The sequence below is a fragment of the Halichoerus grypus genome, chromosome 13 (assembly GCF_964656455.1).
Source record: "Halichoerus grypus chromosome 13, mHalGry1.hap1.1, whole genome shotgun sequence".
NCBI classification, from domain to species: domain Eukaryota; kingdom Metazoa; phylum Chordata; class Mammalia; order Carnivora; family Phocidae; genus Halichoerus; species Halichoerus grypus.
The window spans coordinates 10,627,941-10,648,995 of NC_135724.1; the positions used below are offsets into that span (position 1 = coordinate 10,627,941).

At 33.5% G+C, this 21,055-nt stretch overlaps 1 protein-coding gene across 2 annotated transcripts in view; it reads left to right on the forward strand.

The window, feature by feature from the left end:
* The window catches only part of CDH19 (cadherin 19), a 105,399-nt gene that overhangs the window by 66,964 nt on the left and 17,380 nt on the right, over positions 1-21,055 (forward strand). For both annotated transcript variants that reach the window (XM_078060186.1, XM_078060187.1), the window contains exon 9: positions 4,909-5,030. In XM_078060186.1, coding sequence (XP_077916312.1) covers positions 4,909-5,030 — 122 coding nt within the window. The remainder of the gene's footprint in view (positions 1-4,908; positions 5,031-21,055) is intronic.

Here is a 21,055-nt window from a genome sequence, read left to right on the forward strand (position 1 = left end):
AGTAAATAAGGTTTCAAAGTGAATTCAAGGGACAAAATAGAATAAAACAAGAGGTTTAATAGATGTGTAATTTTAGATACAGAATTTCATAAAATGTGATTAGATCAACATTGAAGTTGGTCACTTGATGCAAAAAATATCAATTTAGTAAATTTTTAAACTTAAAATTTTGTGGATTATAGAGTATTATAATAAAACAAATAATTTATAGGGATGCCTGGGTGGCTCAGTTGGTGAAACATCTGACTCTTGATTTCTGCTCAGGTAATGATCTCAGGGTCCTGGGATCCAGCCCAGCATGGGGCTCCTCATTCAACAGGGAGTCTGCTGGAGATTCTCTCTCTCTCACTCCCTCTGCCACCCGTCCCCCCCGGCCCATGCTCACATGTGCTCACCCTCATTCTCTCTCAAATAAATAAATAAATCTTTAAAATAATAACAATAATAATAATAATTTATAAATAAAAAGATTAAAAATGCAGTCAAGGAAAACAAACTTGTAAATGCCTGTGAAAGGCAAACTGAAAATAAACTGAATATATTTATTTTACACAGAATTTAATACTTAGAAGTTAATCACTGTTTCAGAAATAAGTGATTAGAAATGTTATCAAGTACAGGAATTATACAGTTCATGCTGTTCTGCTCCTGGCATTTTAAATCAGTTTTCTTAGAATTAAAAATAGTACTTTTAGATAAAAGAGGTGATATTCCCACTATTATTTTTATTATAAAGCTGAAAAGTTACAGTATGGGGAATGAAATTCCAAAATAAAATATAATTAGATAAACATTTTCAGAAAGCCGCAAAGTTAGTGTATATTTAACTCATCGTTGGGAAGATTTTTTGAATTTTTTGTTTCAGTTTAAGAAAAATTGGTTAGAAGAAACTTTTTTAACACCAAGTAATCAATTTTCATGTACTTTCTCTCTCTGGGATTTTTTTTTTTTAAATACTCGTTATATATTTTGGAATTGACAGGTTGATTAACGTACATCCATCACAGTGAATGGCAACATAAATGCCATGCCAGGAGTTCTGTAATTACCATTATCTTTCTTTTTTTTTTTTTTTTTTTAAGGATTCACTTTTTTCTTTAATTTTATTTTATTATGTTATGTTAATCATCATACATTACATCATTAGTTTTTGATGTAGTGTTCCGTGATTCATTGTTTACATATAACACCCAGTTCTCCATTCAATACACGCCCTCTTTAATACCCATCACCATGGGATTTTTTCTTGTTCCACATCATTAACTCATTTTAGAACAATTTTGGAGAAAATATTTGTATGTGCCAATTTCTTATTAATGTGGTATCAATACCAAAAATAATTGCTTGAGGGGTGCCTGGGTGGCTCACTTGGTTAAGTGTCTGATTCTTGGATTCAGCTCAGGTCATGATCTCAGGGTCCTGCGATCGAGCCCCAAGTTGGACTCTGCACTGCAGGGAGTCTGCTTGAGATTCTCTCCCTCTGCTCTCTCTCTCTTTCTCTCTCTCTCTAAAATAAATAAATAAATCTTTAAAAAAAATTTTTGACCATACAAGTTCAATAGTAATATGAACAAACAACCTGAATGGTGGAAAACTGAGAATCACAAAATTGTTACAAACACTTGCTGCACAAGGTGAATAACTTGAAACTTTTGTGTAACAGTTATGCTGATTATAGGAAAGAGATGTTCCATTTTAACATTTGTTTCCCCAGGAAATGAAGTTCATTGTATTCAGTCTCTTTCCTGGAAACTTTCCCAAATTAAGCACCAAGCTATTTATCAGCATGCCAGCTAAGTGAATAAAACTACTAACTACTTTTAAATGAAGCTGTGAAAACATATGTATGTTTTGTACAGTCATAACAATTTTAATTTAAACTTAAATTTAAACAGATTTTCCAGGAAAAATATAAAAACTTTAAATGAATTTCTTACTATTTTTTAAAGTATTTGTGTGTGAAATACTTTCTCCGTTTTAAATCCTTAAGCAAAAAGTTGTTCTGTGGGTATATATTATATGTTTCAGCCATAAAAAATATAAGCCTTAATTTTTGAATAATTCTATCTTGAAATCTCTAGAAATAGCTATATCTTAATGTATTATTTATCTATTTTTATCCTAAGCATAACACAATAGAGAAGAGTCTCAAGATGATAATTCTTACGATAGGTCTTAAGATGATAAATACTAAAGGCCAGATTTTTTGGTATGTAATAAACCTTGCAAATTATAATTCTTAATCAGTTGGAAATTAAAATTTCTGTCATAATTGCAACTGCTATTTATTGGAAAAACAATGAGAAAAAGGCTCCTCCCACCCCAGAAAAACAACTCCATAATAGTGGAATAGAGAGAAAACAGTTTTATAATTGAAAAGCATTCAAACAGAATTTGATGTGCATTACAGGAATCTGTTGAGATTTCCAAGTCAGAAAGAAATTTCACCCTATTATAAAATCAAGCATCATGTTCTCAAGATAACCAAGTGCTAGCCTCCAAATAGGGAGACTTAACACCATGTGTCACACATAGTACACTCTGTTTTTGCTAACTGACTTTATCCAAAGGAAAACTAAATTTCTCAGATTTTTATGACAAGAAGTAGTTTTGAATTTTGGTCAAAGCCTTTGCTGAAACAAGGCTCCTATCCTCCAACAGAAACTGGGAGAAAGGAGTGTCATTTTCCTTGATAATTATATTTCAAAGAGTTGGCTCCCAGTACTTGAGAAAGACAAGCCTGGGTTGTGAAGTTGACATTTATTCAGTTTTTAAAAGGTTTATATACATTAAAAAAAATAGAACTTAAATTACAAGTTTCCTAAAGTAAATGCTTTAAGAAGAGGAAAGAGGAAAAATCTTTTCCCTTATTTTCAACAGAGATAATTAAGCCTTTTTTTTTAATGTATTTGCCCATACAAATTACAATTGCAAATATAATTCTTTTGCAATAACATAAGAACAGGATATTATAAAGACATTAAAACAACAAAGAAACCTTCCTCTCCTCACTCTTTAATTGTATGTACCTTCCCACACCATTTTTTGAATTAAAAAAAAAAAACATTTAAAATAATGATATGCAAATACACAATATATTATGGGGCAACTTGCTTTTTTTATCATTTCGCAAAATGCCGTGTGTATCACTGCTGATTAATAGATAAATAAAACAATAATATTTAATATTTATTGCTTATGTATACCCTAAGTAATCTTATAAATGCTTTATATGTTTTAATTAATTTAATCTTTATAACAGCTCTTATAAGGTTAGTTACTAGTATCTTTTCCATTTTGCAGAGGCAACTGAAACGGTAGTTAAGCATTTTTGTCAAATTGAGGATCAAGATTAAAATCTATTTTTAAAGCTCACCGTATTCATATGTTTATTACATTAGCTCATTCATTTTTAATAAGCACACACAATTTCATAGTGTGGTTGTAATTTATTTCTCAGTTCCCTTTTGATATGCATTTGGGTTATTTTCAGTTATTTGAGATGAAAAAAAATTCTAGAATAAGTAAATTGGACACATACTCTCTGCATATACTAGTGCCTTGAACCGTAGCATAGGTTTCCCAAAGGAATTACTGGGTCAAAGATATGTCTAGCTTATCTCTTACCATCTACTACCAGATTAGGTTCCAGAAAAGGTTTACATCCCTGCTATTTCTCAGTACTCCACCATCACTGTCTCTGTTTTTCATATTTAACACAGAACCCACAGACTAAGTCATCATTATCTGCACTTCTGGTGAGCCAGAGTGTGTGTGAATATTCTGATAGAGCAGCATGTTTCAGATGTGGGCAGTTTTGCCTCCTAATACCTTTGACAATGTCTGAAGCCAATTTTGATGGTCACAACTAGTGTGGGGAATGCTATTGGCATTTAGTTACTGGAAGTTAGGGATGCTGCTAAGCATCCTACAATGCACGGGAGAGCCTTCTGAAACAAAAAGAATTATCTAGTCCAAAATATCAATAGTGACGAGGTTGAAAAACTGGCATTGATCATTTGAATTTTCTCATCCATGAATTTCAGGTTTGTGATTATTTCCCCAAATTGTTTTTTTTATATCAACTGTCAGAATTTGTAAATTAGAGCTATTAAAATTTCATCTTCTGATGCAAACATTTTTCCAGATCACTGGTATCTTCTTGTTGTTGTGGCTTTTTTTACTTGTTTTATTTGGGGGGGTGTGGAGGGCAGCATTTAAAATGTATTTAACCATATCTTCCCATTTCTTCATAGTTTCTGTATTTCTTGGCTAACAAGAAAATCCTCCCAACTAAAATGTATACGTAAAACTTTACCTAGATTTGTTTATTTTATTTTAAAATTTATTTAGATCCTTAATCTCTGTCTGTTTTTATTTTTAAAAATTGTACCGAACAATGTCATTATTAAGAGCACTTATTGCTGGCTTCTTAAACTGCCCTTTCTACTTCAGCTATAACCTTAGACCAGCCATTTATCTGTAATTTGTGGAACTAAATTCTCAATGTTTTTATCAGCAAAGTTAGGGAGGATAATAATTCATTATTAAATGAATTAAATGCATTAATATACATATATCCAACAGTTGCTGGATTTTAGGAAGGTATCCCCGAACCTGACCATCTTTTTCATTACTTTTCCTCATCAGCTCTATCTGTAGTCTATAGCAAGGTAAAAGCACTTGATAAGTATTGGCTGAGTTGAATGTGTTGAGAACATTTTTTCCTAAGCTGTACTCTTGATAAATATATGATTGATATAGAGATTCTATACTCAGGTAGCTTTTATTCAAGGAAAATAGAAATATGCCACCCAGTCTCTAATGCAATTTTCATGACCTTTTAATTGTCCCCCCTAAAGACAGCATTAACATTCTTTATTTTCATTCTGTTTATTCAATTTGCAGACAATGTGCAACAGATTTCTGCAGTTCCTGTGTATGTGCAAGTTCTTAATGTTAATGATCATGCTCCCGAGTTCTCTGAATACTATGACACATATGTTTGTGAAAATGCAGGCTCTGGTCAGGTAAGGACCTGCAATAAATTGCTAACGTCTAAACATTGCCATATATTATATATAATAACTTTTGCTACCATTCCTCTCATTTTGAAATGATAAAAATAAGCTTCTTTTAACTATATCAATTACTGCTTTTATGTTGTGAGTTCTGTATAATTTAAATTTCTTTTTAAAAAAATAAAATGTAAGCTTCAAGCTTTCCACTTTCAAATTCCTCAAATGTTTGAAACATCTGCTAACACTGGGTATTCATAGTAAATCTTTTATACTTTGCCAATACAATAAAGAAAAGTTCTTTTTTTGGCAATTCAATAGAATAAGTAATCACATTTCAGTTAATTTTTATTTTTTCATTCATCATGGCACAAGGAAACATAATATATAAACATAAACATGAAGAGAATGAGCTGGAATTTTTTCTATAGCTTATAACTACTGTATCAGACATATCAACATAAAAGAAACCTTATGTCAAATGAATTACTAGATATGTAAAGAATAGAGAGCAGACTTATTTTGAAACACATCACCATTACTTCACAATTAATTTTTCCCTTTCTTCCTTCATTCCTTCCCTCCCTCCCTCCTTTTCTTTCCTTCCTTCCTTCTTTCTTTTCTCTTCCTTCCTTCCTTCCTTCCTTTCTTTCTTTCTTTCTTTCTTTCTTTCTTTCTTTCTTTCTTCCTTTCTTCCTTTCTTTCTTTCTTCATTTATTTTTACTTCACAATTTATTTCATACATTTTCTCTTGTGGAGCTCACTTTTTTCTTCTGGAAAATGTAAAGCTTAAAGTAGATTGTTCTTTGTTTTCAGTTCCAGTACATTAAAATTTTTCTTAGGTATCATTTGAAATCGTAGAAGCTTATTAAATGTCATGAAACATTTTTAAAGATATATAAACTAGTTTTCAGAATACTGAATGTGTGTTATGTATGTGTGTATATATGTATATATAGGAATATATATATATATTTACTATGAAATCAATTATTCTCAATAGAAGTGAATTTATCAATGAAGCTAGTTGAAGACAATTTGGATTTTACAAAAATGGAACTTTTAGTTTTCTACCAATAAATAATAGTAGCCAACATTTTGCGTTATTTTCAAAGACTTACTATGGTAAGAAATAGGCATATCTTAAGAATGAAGTATACCTGAATCGTTATAGGATATTCAACTGTAACATAATGGGAATGATTAATAGCTCTTAAAATGTCTTGTGAAATTTATTTGGCCGTATTTATTTTAGAATACATTGTATTCCAGAAATAATTCTGAAATATTGCCTATAAGCATTTCCTAAGTTTAAAATAATAATAAAATTATAATAAATATACAAATTAATTTAAACTTAAGTGACTTAATTTGAATTGGTTAGGACCCAGGATTTTTGATAAAGTAAAAGGTTAATATAAAACTTTCAGAGAATCTCCACCATGTGGAACTGCCCCCTAGATCTAAAACCAGATTAATTTAGAAACCTATGGACAGACAATATGGTATAAAGGAATCACAAAAACAGGATGCAAATGACCTGCTACCCACAACTCCTATAGAAACTGGCTTTAAACATTTCTTTGAACTTGGAATTATAAATAGATGATATACTTAGAAATTTAACATATCTGATGTTCTCAAACTTTTCAAACACATCTGTCTATCTGATACATCAACAAATATAATAAGCTTAAAATTAAAATAATTTTGGAAATAATTTATCTCACAATTTTCTAAATCTACATATTACATTACATATTTAAGATGACTTGTATTTTATAATTATTATAATTATATATAATATATATTATTATAATTATATAAACTATATGATTATAGTTATTAGAATTATATATGTCAAATTTAAATATTTTATACACTTTGCATAAACATGGATGTATTCCGAGTGCCCCCCCCACCGGATTAGACAACCTACTTCCAAATTTAAAAAAATAGGCTTAATTTACTCTACACTTATTTTTATCAATGTCCTGGGTGGTAAGTCCACTTACCCAATAAAGTTGCATGTTCAATGTGTTCTTATCTGGGCTGAGATGGGCAGAAGATTTGGGAACCAGCACGTTTATATAAGAGACTTGAGACCAGCGCCCTGGCCCTATGTGGTAAACACGTCTAAGGACGCTGCTACCTCACTCTGTTGATTACATTGGAGCTTTTATTCTAACTCCTCAAGTTATTTATAACAACTCTAATTAATCATGTTTATAATAACCTTTTTCAACTTTTGCATCATGTGAAAAGATGGAAATCTACATTTCTAGTAGGAACTAGCTCCCTCCACTATTGATTGCTTTAGAGTCCACTCAGATCTTTACTGACTCAGTGGATCATTCATTCTTTTTTTTTTTTTTTTTAAAGATTTTATTTTATTTATTTGAGAGAGAGAGAGAGTGAGAGAGAGAGAGCGCAAGAGGGGGTAGGGTTAGAGGGAGAAGCAGACTCCCCGCCGAGCAGGGAGCCCGATGTGGGACTCGATCCCGGGACTCCGGGATCATGACCCGAGCCGAAGGCAGTCGCTTAACCAACTGAGCCACCCAGGCGCCCCGTGGATCATTCATTCTTTTCACAGATTCTGGCTCATAGGCAAGAACTCAGAGGTCAGTGCATTTGTAATATTGTGGAATACTCCCTTTTTTGAGAAGGAGAATTTTTGTCCTACTTTCTGCTCACTGACAGTGACACCATGATCACAGGAGGCTTTGGGCATTAGGCAGAGATGAATTCACAGCAAAGGGCAGAGCAGATGACATTTCCTACAGCAGTTTTCTGACTTCATTGCTCAAAAACTTCAATGGATTTTCCAATACCAGCACAGAAAAGTACAAAACTCACGGCCTGGTATTTATCACTCTCTTTGATTTGGTCACAATTGTATATATCTTGCTTTTTAATATATATATATACATATATATATATATATATATGTATATATATATACACACACACACACATACACACACACACATATATATATACACATACATCCACACACATTGTATACATACACACACATATATATATTATTTCCTGTTCACACTCTGAATTGCTTGTCTTTCAAAATATAAATTAGTTTCTATAATTTGTTCATATCAACCCTTCTTCCTGAAATGCGTCTGTCGATTCCTATTGGAATTTTAACTACACTGCAAAACTGAACTCACATGCCACAAAATCAAACTGTTTTAAACAAATATATATTCACAAAGTCCCAGGCATGATTCTAGCAACATTATAAACATTAAACCAATTCTCAAAAATTCTCAAAAAAAATTGTGAGGGAAATATATCATGTGCCTCATTTTCCAGGTGAATAAACTGAGGCCCAGGGAAGTTGTTATTTCCTAAGTAAAGACAGAGAGATATTTTATCCCAAGTGCTGGCATCAGAAGCCATGCATGTTACCATTATATTTTGTTGCCTCTCTGTCCGTAGTTTGAATAGATCTTATATGTTTTTGAAATGAGTCATTTCTAGTTTCATGTGTTTTCTAGATTCCAAGATAGTTGTGAACAATGAATGGGTTTATTTTTATATTCTTGACAACATGCACTGTGGTTCCCAATAATAACTAGTTGAATAAATGAACAGAGTATGAAGACAGTAGTTCTTGAAGAGTATTTTTTGTATAATTCTCTAGAGATATACATTTGAAATTATTAGCCTTGTAGGTGATATTTAAAATGTTGCAGTGTGATGAGATCCCTTAAAAAGAGAGCATGGATGGAGACAAGAATCAGTCTAAAGACTGAGACCCAGATACTCCAGTATTAGTGTTTGGGGGTCAAAAAACAGTAGGAAATAAAATTTGCAAGGAGCAAACCAGGAGAGTATGGTAACATAGAAACTAAAAAAAAAAAAAAAAAAAAAAAGTATTCCAAGGAGGAGGGGGTTATTTTCTGTTTTATTTGCTGCTTACAGGTCAGGTAAAAATAAAAAAGAAAAGATTCTCTTGAATTTAGCAATAAAGATTTTAAACTTACTCGAATATTTGTAGGTAATATTTGTAGTATATGTAATGTCACCCAGGAAGAAAATAAAAAGTGAGACTATGAAAGAACATAGGACAGAACCTTTGGGAATAGCATTATTTAAGGATTCGGTAAAGAAAGAGAAGCCTGCAGAGTAGATTGAGTAGGTGGGACCAGTACTGTAGGAGAGAAAGAAGAGTTTTGATGTGGACATACATGAATGCAACAGTTCTTGAGGAGGACGTGTCAATAGACTGAATTCCCACTATTCCAGGAAAGAAAAAAAAAAAATCATCCTCACGGTTTACCATATGGTCAAATTTAGTCTTTAAAAATATGTAATTTTGTAAGTCATTCACAGCTATATAAATAAAATGACAGTGCAAAACAACTTGACTAAAATGTGGCAAAGAGAAATTGTACTGGACACTTGTTAGGAATGGCAAGGAAGATGTTATTCAGATTATTGCAATAAAGGTCAAGACCATTGCGATAGGGGAGACAAGTGAACTTAACTCTGCTGAAACAAAGTTCAGGAGAGGTTTTAAATGCTGGGCTGAGCTAGTGAAAAAGTACTGGAGGACACGTGTGGGGAAGGGGAGGTTGGTGTGATTAGGCCAGCTGTGTAACTGGCTCTTAGAGAAGTTAGGGTCCTACCCTCCCATAGACACTGCCTGATAGGGGTCCTATCTTGCTTGATGTCTACATGTCAAAAGGATGGTGTTCAGGCTTTTGAGAAAGACCATTCTGCCTCACAAAATTGAAAGAGTTTGGGAGATTTATCTACATTACAAAAGGGCAAAGAAAGAATTTGCCATGAGAAAATGTCTCTTGTAATTGGTCAGGGAAAATGGAGGTCAGGAGCTTCTAGTCAAGAAGAAACCTGTCTAAAATTGAGTCAGGCTAAGGGGAATGCTATGGTCCTCTTTGTCAAATGTTAACAAAATGTAAACCTGCCAAATACGTACTTGTCAGTATGTAACACTTCGAGAAGTTTAAAATATCCTTTACAGCTCATATTTTTGTTGAAGAAAGAATGGCTGTCTTCTTTGCTCGATGATTGCAAAGCATTTAATCTTTAGATTTATAAACAGCAAATAATAATCAATCTAGTTAAAAAGAAAAATCCTATTGCATTCCCTTCCTTCCGGTGACATTTAGATACATTCTGCCTTCAGCAGTTTTCCATTTGCAAGATAAATCAAGTAGATTTTGGTGCAAAACATTTATAAAAGATGAAAAAATACTGTCACATTTATTTTTAGCAAAACAGAACAGCCCAGATTCTTATCGCAAAATATCGTGTGATGAAGTCCTTCCTGTTGAGTGACTAAAAGGATGATTACTATATTTTTCCTTTATCCTTAAAATCATATTGTTCATTTGCTGATTCTTGATTTTGAGAATATTCATCTGTCTTATCTTCATCTGAAGACTCTATCTCAAACCTTTTTTTACATGATCAGTTTCACCATCATCTTGAGTCTATAGTGCTGGTTTCTGCTTTTGGTTTTCATCTTCTATTCACACACTACTGTGAAATTACTTCCTCTGTCATTTTTTTCCCTCTAGCATTATGAATGTAAAATGAAAAATCTTGAATTTTCAACTGTTTTTAAAGAAAAAATAAAATCAAACTAAAAAGATAGTGTATCAGTTTTTTGATATCTTTTTGAACGATGATGTAATACTTTAAGCAACACATTTAAAAAGAGGAAGAGGAGAATGATGCAATGGGGAAGATTTATTTCATTATTATATCATCCTTCTAGGCCATTCATCTTACAAGTTTCATGTAAGTCTTTTAAAAGGACATTAGGAGATGTTTATGAGTAATGATGAAATGATTTGTAAGATGATGAAATAGCACAATGCTCAAGGCATAGAAAGGATCATATCACTAAGTTCCTAGAATGTATCCTAGATTTATAGAATGTGCCCATTCAGTAATTGAAAGAAAGATTAGTTTACTTATTTAATAATAAGTTAATATTTCCTTATCAGGAATACTTCGAAGAATAAAAAAAATGAAATAACAATCTTTAAAAATAGGTAGAGCTGCTCAAAAAGAAACTCAAATATTAATTTTGATGCAACAAAATTTAAAGACATATTGAGAGTTGAACTTTGCTGAGGAAGAAAGATATCTATTGGATGTAGTGGCACGGAGTTTTTGTGCGACTTGCTCAGAGTTTACAAACAAAGCTCTATGGGAAATCTATGACATGCTATACTTTTTATAATTTTACAGATGTGTATATTATGCCTCAAAAAGTTTAGGTAACTCTTTCAACATCATATAGCTTATGAGTGAGCGAGGATTATAATTTGTATCTATCTCCAAGATGATGCTTATTTTAACTATGCCCTGATAATTATAAAGACTAGCCATCCTTAGATTATTTGCACAATACAAAAACAAATAGAAAAAGTTTTCTTTTTAATTTTTGTACTAATAAATTAATTACACCTACAATTTTAAGGGCAAAAATAAAAATGAAATCAATACAACTGAATTTCACCTCCTTTCTGGGAGATGAATAGCTCAAACTCAGAATAAATCACACTGGTTAGTGCTATTTCATAATCAGTGTCCTTTAAGGAGGAAGGCCACAAATCATCAAATAAGTCAAGGGACTCATAGATGTCACTATCAAATTTAGAAGTTTGTCCAAGGTCTATAAGTATCTGAAAAAAATGATATACCACTTGGCTACCTATAATGTTCCTCCATTCCAATCCAAGGGGAATCCAAAAATTCCCACTCACATTGCTACAGATGCTGTGGTTTATGAATTGAAATCAGTGTACAGATTATTTGAGTGCTGCCAAGATATTCAACATTACCATAGATATTTTCTTCCTGACACATGGTGGGTGATGCCTTATTTAGTGGGTGAGTGTTGGGGTTACCATAGCTCCTGGATTGTCATTGTTTGTACCATGTTTCCTCAGATGTTACATGTGGAATCAGATTGAGTTGGGCTGTAATTTCTGGTTTGAAATTTACTTGATAGGCTTCCTTCAAGTACAGTTGAAACCAAGCACCTAATATCAATATATACCTCCCAGAGTGACATTAAAAACTTTCAGAAGTACTCTTAATCTCTTACTCATTCCTAAAACTTAGATAGTAATGTGTGAACATTATAGCCTAATAGAATAAGCTCTCAAAAAATATTTGCTTTAAAAGATAATAAAGCATATCTTGTGTAACTGAAATGGTTTTTATGCAGACAACATAATTATTTTTAATTTAATGGTGCCTATAGCAAAATATTAAGAGCATTCTGTTTAGACATTCAGAGGAAATGCATTTTACTCTATTTAAAAATAAGGAATAAATAGTCTATGAATAAAATAAGAAAGCGGCTACACCATCAAAACACAAATGGGGAAATATACATGTCACATAGTATGAATTCTTGACTAAACCAAGAAAAGATGCAGAAACAGCATATACTTCTCCAGATAAACAGGAAATTTGGGTATGTAAGCAGAGAGGAAAGAATCTCTTCTCTGGACTGAAGAATGAGAAGTAAATGCAATGTAGAGAAATGAGGAACCTTCGATGATGCACCTCCTGGCCTGAGATACCCCCAAATAAATTGCTAAAATGAAAAAATAATTTAGAAAATGTTGGAGTAGGGAATATAAAACTTCATAATAGCAAAACCTGAGGGAGCCTTTGTGCCAAGGAAGGTGGAATTTGGTGTGAATTTGTTTATATTAAACATCCCAAAGTGAAGGTCCTTCTTTCTTCTCCTACATTCTCTCCTTCCCCACAACACTCTACTCTCTGATAGGCCTCTCTGATGCTCAATAGGCCTCTCTGATGCTCAAAAAACATGGCACCATATAGTTTAAGGCATGCATACATGTGCTTATCCACACGTACATATACATACACAAATAGAAACAAAAGAAAAAAATGTAAGCGATCTACATCACAAAGAGAATTATAAATGGAAAGAATGGTAAGAAAAATAGATCTTCAGACATTCGTATCAGTGTCTGTGTACTTTAGACATGACCTATTAGTCTTTGATTGCTTTCATCGTTTCTGGTACAGCAATATGTTCTAGGCTTTGCCACTTATTAATTTACTGCTTTCTGGCTTCACATTCATCCTTCAGTACCTCCTTAAAAAGTACCTGTTCAGTGATACTTTGATAATGGATTGGCCCCTTTAGAGCATTTCTCTTATTGTGAATACAGTGTTGAGCCTTGTCAAAGGAAGGCATGGAATGAACATTGAAGAAGGAAAAGGTCTTCTTTTCCTGGTCCTGTGTGTAGCGTGTTTATTTTTGCCTTTCTCATGCTGCAGAGTTGGTCAGTGTGAAGATGTATGTGGTGCTTTATCCAGCCACAGGTGTAGCCCCAAATGTCCCAAAGGTACATTCCCTCAGCAACCATACAGCTCCATCCCAGTGCTGGTGGGGTCTTGCAGCCTTCCCAGTGTGGATGCTGTGAGCGTCAGGCCTTGTACCTCCAGTGGCCCCCCAACTCAGTCTGCACTTCTGTCCACCCACATACTTGCACCCTGGAGGATTGTTCTCCTTGGCTGGAGAATGTGGACTAGCTCTGACCCAGGCAACCCAGTGAACTCCTTTGTCCTGAAAACAAGATGCTGCAACCACACATTCTCCAAGGAGATCTAAAGCTTGACTTGGGGAGAGGGCCTCCCTTCCGCATTTGTGTCTTTGGATAATTTCACTGAACTTCCGAGTACTCTTTGGAGTTCTCACTACATCTTTATAGTTACTCTCCTATTATAGCTTATTAATTCTTAATATTAATATTCTGCCTTTTATTTTTTATTTTTTATTTTTTTAAAGATTTTATTTATTTATTTGACAGAGACAGAGACAGCGAGAGCAGGAACACAAGCAGGGGGAGTGGGAGAGGGAGAAGCAGGCTTCCCGCGGAGCAGGGAGCCCAATGTGGGGCTCGATCCCAGGACTCTGGGATCATGACCCGAGCTGAAGGCAGACGCTTAATGACTGAGCCACCCAGGCGCCCCAATATTCTGCCTTTTAAATAACTGTGTGCTTCCTGTCCCTCAATTAGACCCAGACTGATACATAAGCTCATCTTCTATATTTTCTGCCTCAGATTTGGAAGCAGTCATTTTCCTAACATTTTGTGATATTTTAGTGGAATATTGCAGAAAATACAGATGGAATGGTCAGTAAATAAAATTGGGATACCAATCCCAGAAAACCAAGAAAAATCCTGCTTTCTCTTTCTCTCTTGCTCTCATTTTATACCTCTCCTGTTCTCTCTTTTATTTTCAATAATGTGGAAGACCACTCTAAGGGTAACTCCAACACAGTTTGTTATTTCTTGTTTATTTTCTTCAGTTATTTATAATTAATGTACATTAGAGAAACATGGATATGATATTTTTTCAGAAGGTTTTCTTTAATTAGAAATACAAGTATTCAAAGGTAAATAATTCTCCCTCAAATTGCAAATGATAATCCCACTCATCGTTAACTAGTTGGGCTACTTCTGTCATGTGTGTTGCATGTGCGCATCAATACACATACATATGTGTACAACTATGCAAAGTTATGGCAAATAATGCGTTTTTAAACCGAATATTTTAAATTTCTAATAGAGACATAAATCCTAGGAGTACTACAGAACTCTCTAACCTTAAATATGATTGAATTAATATGGACAATATTTAAAAGTAACAATACCAAAAAGAGAAAAAAAAAAAACTATCCTAAACATTAGAAGCTGTCATAGTAGACAGAATGCAAAAGCAAATTGTACAAAAAACACAATGCTTGTAAGTAGTGTCAAATTTAGTAAATCTTTTCAGTTGCATACAAATCAAAACTACAATGAGATACCACCTCACACCTGTCAGAATGACTAAAACTAACAACACAGGAAACAACAGGTGTTGGTGAGGATGTGGAGAAAGGGGAACCCTCTTACACTATAGGTGGGAATGCAAACTACTGCAGCCACTGTAGAAAATAGTATGGAGGTTCCTCAAAAAAGTTAAAAATAGAGCTATCCTACAGCCCAGCAATTGCACTACTAGGTATTTACCCAAAGGATACAAAAACACTGATTCAAAGGGGGCACATGTACCCTGATGTTTATAGCAGCATGATTAACAATAGCCAAAATATGGAAGAACCCAAATGTTCATCAACTGATGAATGAATAAAGAAGGTGTGGTAGGGGCACCTGGGTGGCTCAGTCAGTTAAGCTTCCAACTCTTGATTTTGGCTCAGGTCATGATCTCAGTGTCGTGAGATCCAATCCTGTATTAGGCTCTGTGCGGGATGTGGAGCCTGCTTGAGACTCTCTCTCCCTCTTCCCTTCCTCCCTCCCTCCCTCTCAAAAAAAGAAAGTTGTGGTATATAATGGAATATTAGCCATCAAAAAGAATGATATCTTGCCATTTGTAATGACATGGATGGAGACAGAATGTATTATGCTAAGCAATACAAGTCAGAGAAAGACAAGCACCCACCATATGATTTCACTCATATCTGGAATTTAAGAAATAAAACAGATGAACATAGGGGAAGGGAGAAAAAAGAGAGGGAAGTAAACCATAAGAGACTTAACTATAGAGAACCAACTGAGGATGGAAGGAGGGAGGGGGCAGGGGATCAACTAAAAGAGTGATAGGTATTAAGGAGGGCACTTGTTGGGATGAGCACTGGGTGTTAAAAGTAAGTGATGAATCACTAAATTCTACTCCTGAAACCAATATTACACTATATGTTAAATAACTAGAATTTAAATAAAAACTTGAAACAAAAAAAAAAATCTTTTCAATTACAAATAGCTATATTCATATACTCTATACCTTTTTGGCTTTATCGGTAAATTTTAATTAAAAATAAAGACAAAAGATAGATGGGGAAATAGCTACTGCAAAAACCTGAAGAAGTCATTCTGTTATTAACATACAGTAGTACTTGCTGTTTGATGAGAAATCATCTTGTTTAACAGCTGGTTCCTTGGTATTAATGTAGTAAGTGATCTTTCAGAAATAGTATGAGAGAGCTTGTCAATGAAGAAGTATTTAAGTGCTTTGTATCCATTACAGATGACATCTTAATTATTTCTTAATGTGAATGTTTTCTGTAGTATATGTTTATCCTATTGAGTTTACCCAAATCATTTTCTATAATATGCTTTCCTACAAATTAGCATAATTTTTATTTTTTATCAAGAAACCACATTCTATTAGTCTTTTAAAATATAATATTTACTACTAATATTCTTATGGAGTGGGCATTTTTAATAAATTGATTTATAGAAAACATCTTTAATAAATTATTTATGGGTATGTAACAAAGTGGGGCACCTGGGTGGCTCAGTCATTAAGTGTCTGCCTTCGGCTCAGGTCATGATCCCAGGGTCCTGGTCTCAAGCCCCACATCAGGCTCCCTGCTCAGTGGGAAGCCTGCTTCTCCCTCTCCCCGCCCTCTGCTTGTGTTCCCTCTCTCGCTGTGTCTCTCTCTGTCAAATAAATAAATAAAATCTTTAAATTAAAAAAAAGAAATACTAACAAAGTAAATGTGTCAAAATGAGTATAAAATAAAATGTGAGCATGTAGAATATCTTAATTTAGGAATAACAACCAAAGTAAAGGGTGCTTGGGGATGCCAATTACCTAATAAAGCACCTTAAACTGAATGAAAAGAAAAGCAGTCTTTGAAATTGACTCCTAGATTATTAGAACAACCAGATTAATGAGTCTTGAAGTCACACAATTTGAGGCAATTAGTTTCGGAACAATCGATGTTATTCTCTAAAAGCAACATTCTCCCTCATTACCTTCATTTTAGCATCAAGATTATCAGATTTTCAAAATTCGTATTTGCAAATAATTAGGGCAAGACACTTCGAATTGTGAAACTTGTTTTTTAAAGCTTGTGATGTGACTATGTGTGTGAGACTTTATAAGATTGTCCATGAGCTATGCTGGTTTACTTTTTATAATATAAATCTATGAATAAATGGGGAGGCCAAAAGTGTAGCATTTTAAAACAATTTAAAATTTTCCAAATGCATTTCAATAAAGATCTGTATGTCTTAAAACAATGTCCTATTATATACCATATTTTTTATTGGTTTAGATAGAATTTTGCTTGTTTCTTCCCAAAATGATAATTTCTTTTCTTTTTTTTCAAAATAGTAATTTCTTAATGACAAATTTATTTGGGGATATTGGGCACTGCTTGAATGCATTAGAATATTAGAAATCTATGGGGTGCCAGGGTGGCTCAGTTGGTTAAGTGTCTGCCTTCGGCTCAGGTCTGATCCCTGGGTCCTAGGATATAGCCCTGCATCAGGCTCTCTGCTCAGTGGGGAGGCCTGCTTTTCCCTCTCCCTCTGCCTGCAGCTCTGCCTACTTGTGCTCTCTCTCTCTCTCTGTCAAATAAATAAAATCTTAAAAAAAACAAAACAAAACAAAAAAACCCTCCCAGCAGTTTCCTATTGGGATGCCTGGGTGGCTCAGTTTGTTAAGCGTCTGCCTTCCTCTCAGGTCATGATCCTATGCTCATGGGATCGAGTCCCGCATCAGATTTCTTGCTCTGAGGGGAACCTCCTTCTCCCTCTGCGTGCTGCTCCCCCTGCTTGTGCTCTCTCTCTCTCTCTGACAAATAAACAAAACCTAAAAAAATAGAATACTAGAAAGCTAAACAATAAGTCATTTTTTTCCAGCTAATTATCATTCTTGGCCCCAAAGTGACCAGAGTCAAGGAAAGATAGGTATTTATTAACTCAGTCTACTCTCTCTCTCTCTTTTTTTTTGAGTGATGTTATCAACTAAACTTCTAATTTAGTCTCAAGCAATACAAAGCACACAGCTTTCCAGTGGTAACTGAATGTATCTGTGTGAATGTGATGAATTTACGTCTTTACCATTTGAGAAAAATTGACAGAATAGGAAAATAATTTTTGTCCCCTTTATTATTCTTCAAATGTTCTCCTTGTTTTTTTATATGTGTATTTTGTCCCAGTTTTTAGAGACACAAGGGGTTCTTTAGAGAGGATTGCAACAAACATTTGTTTTCTGGTATTAATTTGGGGGCATTGTATGGGTTAATTGGTATTCTTTATTATTGTCAAAAAATCACATATGTAGAAAACCATGAGTTTTAATTCAAATATAGTTCCCCTCATTTAGGAATGAAACATCAAAAACAACAATAAACAGCAATAACAGAAAAATTGGTATAGTTACAAGAGAATTTTACTATCACCCACACTTCCCAAATTAGATGATGATCTAACTACACTGAATACCAATCTCCTCATTTGAAAAAGAAAGATTTTTTTGCCCTATCTTATAAGGATTTAATAAAGAGGGGCTCCTGGGTGGCTCAGTCATTAAGCGTCTGCCTTCGGCTCAAGTCATGATCCCAGGGTCCTGGGATCGAGTCCTGTGTCGGGCTCCCTGCTCAGTCAGGAGCCTGCTTCTCCATCTCCCACTCCCCCTGCTTGTGTTCCCTCTCTCTCTGTCTCTCTCTCTGTGTCAAATGAATAAATAAAATCTTAAAAAAAAAAAAGGATTTAGTAAAGATAAAATTCTATTAACTGAGAAAATGGGTAGAATTGGCCTTTGTTGAAAGTTAATTTTGTTACTGTTAAAATTAACAGTTAAGAGTAATCTTACAAATTCTTAACATGGGGCTCATTCCCTTCTAAAGAGATTCTAAATGAGCTACAAGGTGTGTATGTACTTGACGTTGTGCAGAAACAAAACTCTCAATGCAGATAAGGGTGGAAACAGATTAATATTTTTTATCCCATGCTTAAAGGAATCCATTACTTATAAAATAAAAATTAAAAAGTTACAAACTTCAATATAAACATTAATTCAGGTTGGTTTTGTTTTCTTATTGGGAGTTTAGATTTTGTCAGATTATTGATTTATTTTTGATTGGTTTGAAACAGATTAAGTTGTTGCTTCTTAAATTTCTGGAGCAATACTCAATAAATTGCATTTGCCACTATTTTTTCTTAAAGTAATTAAGTACTTCTTTCTTTGTCAACCAGATTATTTAATTTCAAAGCTGTTATTTGTAGTATAAGAAAAATGGTACCTTTGAGTATATAAATCAAAACAAAAGAAATAATAATTAGATCAATAGTAGTAAAAAACCTCATTTTATAATAAAATATTTGTGTGTTCTAATAAATTTGAAAATCTGAATGACATGAAGAGTACTGCAGAGCAAATGCAAAGATACGTATAAATTATCTAGTCTTTTCAGCAAATTTTGCTGGAGCAATTGGATATTCATAGGGAAGAAATAGAAAACGCCACCTAAAGCTCATACCTTATACAAAAGTTATTTCAAAATATATCATAGACTTATACATAAACTTAAAACTGTAAAACTTTTAGAAGTAAATGCAGGAGAAAAACCTATTCTCTGTGACTAGACAGAGTTCTTAGATATATCATGAAAGGCCCAATCCATAACAAAAAGAAGGTATTAATTTGACTTTATAAAAATTTAAAAATGTGTAAATCCCTGTTAAAAGGATGAAGGAAATGACCTACAGGGTGGAAGAAAATATTTGAAAACCAAAGATTACTCAAAGGATTTGCATCTGGAATTTACAAAGAACTCTTAAAACTCAACAGTAACACAATAAATAATCCAATTATAAAATGGGCAAAAGACATGACGAGACATTTCACTGAGAGGTTATACAGAAAACAAAAAGGCACATGAAAAGATGTTGAACATCATTAGTTATTTGGACAATGCAGTTTAAAATTACAATGAGCTATTACTACACACCTATCAGAATGGTTAGAATAACACCACCCATAGACATCATCAAATGCTGGGAGGAGAGGAGGTGGAAATAAAAAATGAATAATAATTTGACAGTTTATTATAAAACTAAATATATACTTATTGTACAACCTAATAATCATCGTTTGGGCAGGGTGTTGCACACATGTCAGAGAAATACTTACGTCCACATAAAAATATTCATGGCAACTTTATTCATAATAGCCAAAAACAAAATAATCCACATGTCAGTCACCAGAGGAATGATTAAACAAAGTGTTGATACATCCATAAAATGGAATACCACCTGGCCATAAAAGGAACAGATTATTTATACATGCATAGCACAATGAATCTCAAAGGCATTATGTTTCGTGAAAACAGCAACACCCTAAACCTGACATGCTCTATGATTCCATTTATAGTAAATCCTCTAAAAGTCAAAACCGTAAGAGACGGAGAAGGAATTAGTGGTTGCCAAGGAACAAGGGAAGGAGTGGGGACTAAGTGTGGCAAGAAAGAGTAGTATGAAGGAGTTCATACATGTGACAAAACTCTTCTGTATTCTGATTGGATGTAAAGACACTAGTCTTTACATGAGATCAAACTGTTTGAGTTACACACACACACACACACACACACACACACACGTGGATGTAAGAACAAGTGAAAACTGAATAAATTACATTATCTATTTAACAGTATTTTATACCCATTTCCATTTCCGCGAATTGATATTGTAGTACAGTTATGTCAGATGTAACCATTGGCTTAGCTGAAAGAAGTATTTAAAATGCTCTTTACACTGTTTTTGAAATTTTCTGAGAATCTACAGTTATTTCAAAATAAAAGTTCAAAATCATTTGCTGGAATAAAAGATAATAAAATGCAAAAGAAATGGCATAAGAAAAATAAGAATAGAGATTCAAAGAAAAATCACTAATATTATTGAGAATATTTTAGGCCAAGAAATTAAAATTATTACTGACTACTAATCCCCATGCTATATAAACTTTCCCAAAGCATTCGAAACAAAGGGGGGGGGCTCCTCAAATTACTTTAAGTGGCTTTACTCATAGAAAAGTAATAAAATTAAACACCTGCAAACATAAACACAAAAAGATTATTAAGAATATGGCTGTAAGCATTATATGTAAATTATAATTAAAAACAATTTATGAAGGTACTAAATGGTGATGCACAGAACGGAAAGAAAATTGTCTTTAAGGAGAAAAACAAAACAGTA